This window comes from Sardina pilchardus, chromosome 4 (assembly GCF_963854185.1).
Source record: "Sardina pilchardus chromosome 4, fSarPil1.1, whole genome shotgun sequence".
Lineage (NCBI taxonomy): Eukaryota > Metazoa > Chordata > Actinopteri > Clupeiformes > Clupeidae > Sardina > Sardina pilchardus.
The window spans coordinates 27,684,829-27,691,877 of record NC_084997.1 but is presented as its reverse complement, the minus strand read 5'-3'; the positions used below and the strand labels follow the sequence as shown (position 1 = coordinate 27,691,877).

At 40.9% G+C, this 7,049-nt stretch overlaps 1 protein-coding gene across 1 annotated transcript; it reads right to left on the bottom strand.

Annotated features, from left to right (window-relative positions):
* Nucleotides 1–202: 202 nt before the first annotated feature.
* LOC134078738 (E3 ubiquitin-protein ligase TRIM35-like) lies at nt 203–6,216 on the bottom strand. Its single transcript, XM_062534864.1, has 6 exons — nt 5,616–6,216; nt 4,698–4,793; nt 4,378–4,608; nt 3,287–3,309; nt 2,797–2,915; nt 203–1,501 (listed from the first exon to the last, which is right to left on the bottom strand). Exons 1-6 carry the CDS (start codon nt 6,006–6,008, stop codon nt 942–944), a joined length of 1,422 nt encoding a protein of 473 aa, XP_062390848.1. The 5' UTR covers nt 6,009–6,216; the 3' UTR covers nt 203–941.
* Nucleotides 6,217–7,049: the final 833 nt, after the last annotated feature.

Here is a 7,049-nt window from a genome sequence, read left to right as displayed (position 1 = left end):
AGAACAGCTTCCTCTTGTAGTATTTGTTGTCCACATGTGACCTTCCATTTTAATAACCCATACCTTCTTCTTGATGAGTGAGTTCCCATAGCCAATACAGTTGGATGAGTCATGCTCTTTGAATTAGAATCGTTTCATGTCACAAATGTTTCATTTCCATACTCTCTCCCTTGTAATAACAGTGACAATGATTTTAGAGATGACCATTTTTATTTAACAAGTATAAATAACAGTAAAGAACATCAGAATGCAACAGCCCCATTCCACATTTTGTAAAAGATATCACATACCAACGCCTGCATTTCAGACTTCTTTGTCCCTGCAAGTTTAACAGGTGCAATAATTAAAAAACCCCGGAATAATCACAAGGTATAAGATCTCAAAGATGGCAGCTTTTTTGTACAGTAGGTGAACATTTGAGGTAACATCCTTTAAACTTCTGTCATTCCCTTTATCAGCAATCAGCGTAACTTCAAACAGAGCAAGATTTTTAGAGGTTGTAAGATTAGCACAGCCCTGGACGCAGGGTTTATCCCAAAACATGGATTTGTTTGCAGGCGTGGCCTATTAAGAAACTAACGTCATGGACGCTTGAAACGTCCATGGCTTGCCGCATTAATGAACACACACCCTCGATGAGGGGGCATCGGTGTTCAATTACTGTTGAAGGGTTTATAACACACTACCACTTGACAGTAATTGACTTCCAGCGGCCCTTCGTATGGTGGACCTTCAACACACAAATGGAGTAGGGAGAGGGTGAAGTAACCAGTTTGGGAAAGGCCCATTGTCTACTTGATGAGAGTTCGCTCCCTTCATTAGAAAATAATTTTTAGACTTTTGTATGATTGGCATTCCCTTCATATACTGTATCTTACAATCACTGTGTTTCATGATGGAGGATAAAACAGTGTAGTATGAGGTTTTGGGCCATCAGAACTCTACATCACTGTACAGCCTTGATCGTCTTTAGCCCTATGCACATTTACTGCTGATTTCCACAATGTTATCTTCAAAGAGCGTGAAGTAGAAACATATGGAAAGACTGTCTTTCCAACTGTGTACTTAAAACTACATAGCAGTACACCTGAAACGCTAGAGAAAGAAACCTCCCCTGTGTCACATTTCAAGTCAACTTTTATCTTCTCGAGTTTTCTAAACTTAGAGTCTAAACCAGGGGGTAAAGGATCTAATGTGAGTGGATATGTTCTATGCATTCCATTAGCATATTGGATATACCAGCCCTGCCTCTGAGATCCGTTTCCCTTTCTGACGGAATGCTCAGTCACACCTATGATCCAGGCATCACTGTCCTCAATCTCCACATCCCAGCTGTGTGTCCCTGAGTTAAAGCCCTCAGAGCCCAGGACACAGGGATACGTATCAAATCTCTCTGGGTTATCTGGAAGCTGCTGCCTCTCATCACTGAGAATCACACTGGTCAGATCCTTAGACAGGATGAGCTGAGGGTTTGCAGTGTTGGGATCCAGAGTCACAGGAGCTGCAGAGATTTGAAACACATGATAATTCAGTTAGGACGCACATGGCAATATCATCATTGTGGGTCATGAATGGGTCCAAAAACCAAGACATGTTAAATATTTCTGTTCTGTTCAGAATCTAAGGCCTTGTACAGTGAGCTCAATAGGCATACAGCAATAGTCCGGTCATACAGAGAACATTTTTGTATGCCATCCTACAAAGTTCAATTTTCTTAAAGAAATGAATGGCCAAAAATAGCATCCAAGATAGCCTATTACATTTTGAGAATGTGATAACTGGAAACATTTGAATAACAAAACAAAACAAAAAAAAAAAATGATTTGATCTGATTTGACTCAGAATGATCATTGTGTGTTACTTGAGCAAGTATTTATATTGTATGTTGGGTGAATGCAGTAGTGATTTTGTAATTTTGCCATGTCGATCCCCATGCAGTTTTCGATTCTAGTCTAGCTCTAGTGCATACATATAGGTCTAGGCCCATAGATTAAGGTCTATAAGTGGCATTGACTACATATTTGGTGTGACATCTCTTGGGACAAGTGGCAACACAATTGTGGTTGCACCTATTTGTCATGCAATAGTTATGACCACCGCACATCGAAGTAGGGGAAGGAGTAGGAGATGGAAACAAATTGACAAATCAATTGATTTATTTTTGCAGAGAAAATGTGCAGGACTGAGTGGCGGTCATATTTCGTATCGCTTTGTTGTACATATAGTTCATAGTCAAAATGGTGTTTAAAATAAATAAATAATATGTTCAACAAATATTTGACATTGTAAATGTCAGATTTTCACTGAAATGACTCACATATTCTTAAAACACAAGGTCTTCTTTAGGTCACATGGGGTTACTCATTTTTTACAACATTCCTAAAAACATACATGGAAATACAGGTTACTGTGATCACATGGTCAAACATGTAATACACTCCCTGTTTGGTTGAAGATACACTTGATGAAAAATGTACCTCCATGACAATGACTTTCAATGTATTTCTAGGGAAGAATGTGTTCAGATGAGCTAATGGCCTCTTCCTCTCTCTCTCCCTCTCTCTATCTCTCAGAAACACAGAAAGCACGTTCACACATACGTGTAAAGCCGGAGATTAAACGGAGGTTACACGGTTGGCCCGCATGGGTGAATCACTTAACCGGACATTTGTGAAAGCGCTTAGAGAGAGAGAGAGAGAGAGAGGAGGCAAAAACAATGCCTGTAAATGGTGTGTGTGTGTGTGTGTGTGTGTGTGTACGTGTATGTGTGTGTGTGTGTGTGTGTGTAGAACTCACTGTATTGAACTATGGCCTGCATCTTCTCCCAGACTCTGAACTTCAGGTTGCCCAGGTGCTTTGCCACATCAATCAGAGCTCCTGAAACCATCTCTGGATCCTGCAGTGTGCACTGGGCTCTGGAATAACATTCAGGAGTCAGTGCTGCTGTGGGTTAGTCTGGTTTTCACCATACTAAACTCAATCTTTTAAGTTTGAACATTACTGTAGTCTGGCGAGGCTGCGCTTTGTTTCTACTGCACTTCACGTCGCTGAAGTTTCTTTTTCGGCGCGTTACCGGCCAACAGCGTGCCAGGACTAGAGTATGGCCGTTTCTGATTGGAGCCAAAAGTTCTGGCAGTAAACAATGAAAATAGACCTGCTGGTGTCCTGCCTGAGCTGCTGGGCGAAATTCTGATTCCCCGGAAGTTCAGGCAGGGTTCACCCAGCCTAGCTGTGGGTTTGGGTTCAGAACCACAGAGAGAAGAGAGACAAGAGGCAGATCACGCACCTTTCCACTGTGCTCTTGTAGTTCTGGAAAATCAAAGAGAGAGTTGGTTTTAGAATTAGGGTTTTTGAATTACGCTGAACAAGATTATAAATGCAACACTTTTGTTTTTGCCCCCATTTATCATCATCTGAACTCAAAGATATAATACTTTCTCTATGCACTGTAAAAAAGGAAAAGTCAGGGCTGTCCAATTTATCAAACCGTATTACGTTACAATTACAAAAAAACAGTTTAGTGTTGAATGAAACACAACCTTATCATGTTCAAATAGTCACAATTGAGTAATCCATTAATTTTGAATAACTGAATCAAGCAAGGTAAGGAGAAGAGAGTTTGTCACATTTACTAATCCACAAAACATGAAATTAAACAAACTCCCATTTTTAAAACAAAATGTTATTACGTTTGACTGACAAATTTTATACAGCAATGCATTTATCCAACATAATCATGTTACATCTGTAGATCAAGGTGAAGCACCTACGCAATGAACCAGTAAAGGAAGACATGGGATGTCTTGGGGTGCCTCTCATTCGTCTCTTTATCTATCCCTCTTTCCTTCCTCAGTCCTTTCCCACTCATACTAGATAAAGAATGATGGGGCGGCAACAATGGGATAGTCAATCCAGTGTTCCTTATAGATCAGTGGGAACAAGCCAGAGGACTGAGGAAGGAAGGACCGAGGAAGGCACCCCATCCCTCCTCGATCCTCAATGCTCGGTCCTCCAGGCTCGTTCCCACTTATCTATAAAGAACACTGGATTGACTATCCCATTGTTGCTGCCCCATCATTCTTTATGTAGATCAGTGAGGATTTGGAGGAAGGGAGGATGTATAGAAGACGAATGAGAGGCACCCTATGTGTCACCACCACTTCATTGTGTTTCCATGAGCCCTTTGCAAGAACACTGAGATAGAACACTCAGTGCCTTTTCAAGTTACGTGCCGTTCCCCTTTGCACACAATGCTCTGAGAAATGCATTAATTGTTGGGCAAACTTTAATCAAGATGAGTGAAATGCACTAAAGTGATTATGAAAACTAACCAGACAGTATCAGCAATTAATGTTAGAGACTAACTGGCAATAGTACCTGCAGGAGTGTGACATCATCGGCTCCCATCTTCTCTGTTATGCTTCTGATGGTGTCTGAGAGAGATGAGATCTCTCTGTTCATCTTCTCAATCTTCTCCTTCATCATCTGACTCTTCTGCTTCTCTTCCTCCCTCAGAGCAGATATCCTGGCTGCTTCTTCATCTCGTAGAAACTGGTGCAGCTTCTCAAACTCCTCCTTGATCTGCTTCTCTGTGTGTTGAGCCTGAGTCTGGATAAACATGTGTATTGGTTATTGTACATCACCAACTCTTGTGTGTTTGCTTTTTCTGTGAAGTCTGAGGTAGTCATATTTATCACCTTAATGTGTTCTGCTGTTTCATCACAGTTGAGCTTTGCCTTTTCAAAGGCCTTCAGTTTGTTTTGTGAGGGTAGCAGATTAATCCTCAGTTCCTCCTATAGAATCAATACAAACAAAAACTTATTTTAAGACATTGCGAACCACAAGGAGCATCAAGTACACACAACAAAGAGATAACATCCGCTGCACATTTTATGAGCAGGTGTGGGTGGATGAGTAGGTTGAGTGTGTGAATATTTAATTTACATGATTTTGCAAATGGTTTTATCTTAAGTAACATACAGTACAGCACAGATATAATGTTCATCTTCGTTTGCATGCCCTGGGAATGGAACCCTTGATGGTGTTGTAGCACCTTGTACTAATTTATCTTCCAGTTGAGATACAGAAAGAACAAACAACTTATTTAGTAATGTTGAAGGCATGGAAAGTGGAAACAGAGTGTGGCATATGTAGACTGGGTAAACCCAGCTCGATCTGCCGGCGATTGAATTTTGCCCTGATGCTCAGGCTGGAACCCTCCACATTTCCCTACCCTGCTTCTGCTACAAATCTATGGGGACCAATCACAAGCTGGCTTATCCACCTGGTTATGTTTGTTGATCACGCCTCTTGTACAGTAGAAAATACAGAGCAGACTCCCCAGACCAATGTTCAATCTTAAAGGATTGAGCTAGGTCTGGTGATAGCCAGGCTAGCATACACAGTCAGAACTGGGCAGAAACCCAGAAAGAGAGTCCTACAGCGAGAGTACAACTGCAAGAGTACAACAGCGGCATCTGTGGCTACAGTGGGAAATGCAGTCACTTCAAGTACAAGAATGTCTGAGTAATTGGATAGCCTGTACTGTGAACCTCTACAGTTAAATTGGTAATAAAAAAAAATAGCAAAAAGTATATAATCAACTCAACACGTACCTTGCGGTCAAGTGCTGCTTCATCTATAGGGTGGAACTGATGACCAGTGTGTTTTTTGGAGTCTCGACACACCACACACACAGGCTGTTGATCTTCCAGACAGAAGAGCTTGAATTTCTCACTGTGCAGACTACAGAGCACCTCAGACCCTGCTGCAGCTCTCTGATTTCTCTCCTGTAAGAACGCCTCACACACATTCCTTAGAGCCAGGTTAGGTGGAGGGTCCAATGAGCTTGTTCTACGGCAGACTGGACACTCTTTGGATCCTTTGGTTTCCCAGAATCGCTGCAGACAGACTTTACACACACTGTGACTACACAACATGATGACAGGATCCTTGTAGATGTCAAAGCACACAGGACAGGAATAGTCCTCTTCTGATTTTGAAGCCATTTCCTCTTAAAGCCGATGCCTGATCAACTTTACTTTCACTTTCCAGATCTTGACAAATTGTGTTCGTCAAATGCATCTATCAACGCTGCAAACTACCACATAATGATCTGTACTTAATCTGTACTTAATTATTAATCATGTACAGTAACGTAAGTATTAATAATTTAACAGAGAACAAATATGTTTCTCTGTCTCTCTTACCACTACTTCAAACAGAAGGAAACAGAGGGAGGGGCTCTAGTGAAGAAGCAGTCTGACTGGTCAGACCATCTTGCAACAGTCCTAGCACAGAAATGAGAAAAGTTTGAGAGGAAGTGAAGTCTTTCAAGGACAAACGACGTCTTCACAAGAAGTGCATTATAACAAAGGGATACCAAACCCCAATAGCTGCAAACAGGCTTGGAGAGGATAGGGAGTTCAAAAATTACTCTTTCAGTCCCATGAATAGATTTGGATTGAAAATCAATCTATTTCAATACATTGTAAATGCATTATAGGAACATGATTGTCCATGACATAAGGGAAGGTGTGACATCTGTCTTTGCATGTTTAATCACTTATAGAGGACATAAGCTTCAGCAATTGTATGGTTTGAATGGTACAATTTTTCTAAATAATAGACGGCAAAAAAAAGTATTGAATAATGGCGAAATTGTGCTTTAAATAAACATGAGATTACAGACATTCTTATGGTCTCCATTATTTAGAGGAAGCCAATTAAACCACTCAAACCATACATTTTCTGAAAGCTTACAGTATGTTAAATGTGATGATGGGGCTGAAACAGACCCAAAATGTTAACTGTTAACATTGAATTTCATGCTCAGCATGGTCAGACCTTGCGTCCTACAGTAGGTTACATGTACTGTACTTGTGAGTAAATACCACTCATGCTCTATTGCTCAAAGGTTTGTGCCTTTAGCTGGAACTGGACACTCTGATTCCCCTTGGGGATCAATCAATCTATCTATCTACTGTATCTATCTATCTTATCACCTTCCTTCATCTGTATTGTATCTACTCATCAAGCCCTTGTCCAAC

What these genes read in the sequence shown, in the direction of transcription:
- LOC134078738 (XM_062534864.1), bottom strand. Translation starts at nt 6,008, where the DNA reads ATGGCTTCAAAATCAGAAGAGGACTATTCCTGTCCTGTGTGCTTTGAC. An exon ending in AAGCAGCACTTGACCGCAAG is followed by an intron (nt 4,794 to 5,615) that starts GTACGTGTTGAG and finishes TTGATTCTATAG; the next exon opens with GAGGAACTGAGGATTAATCT. An exon ending in TACAAGAGCACAGTGGAAAG is followed by an intron (nt 2,916 to 3,286) that starts GTGCGTGATCTG and finishes ATGTTATTCCAG; the next exon opens with AGCCCAGTGCACACTGCAGG.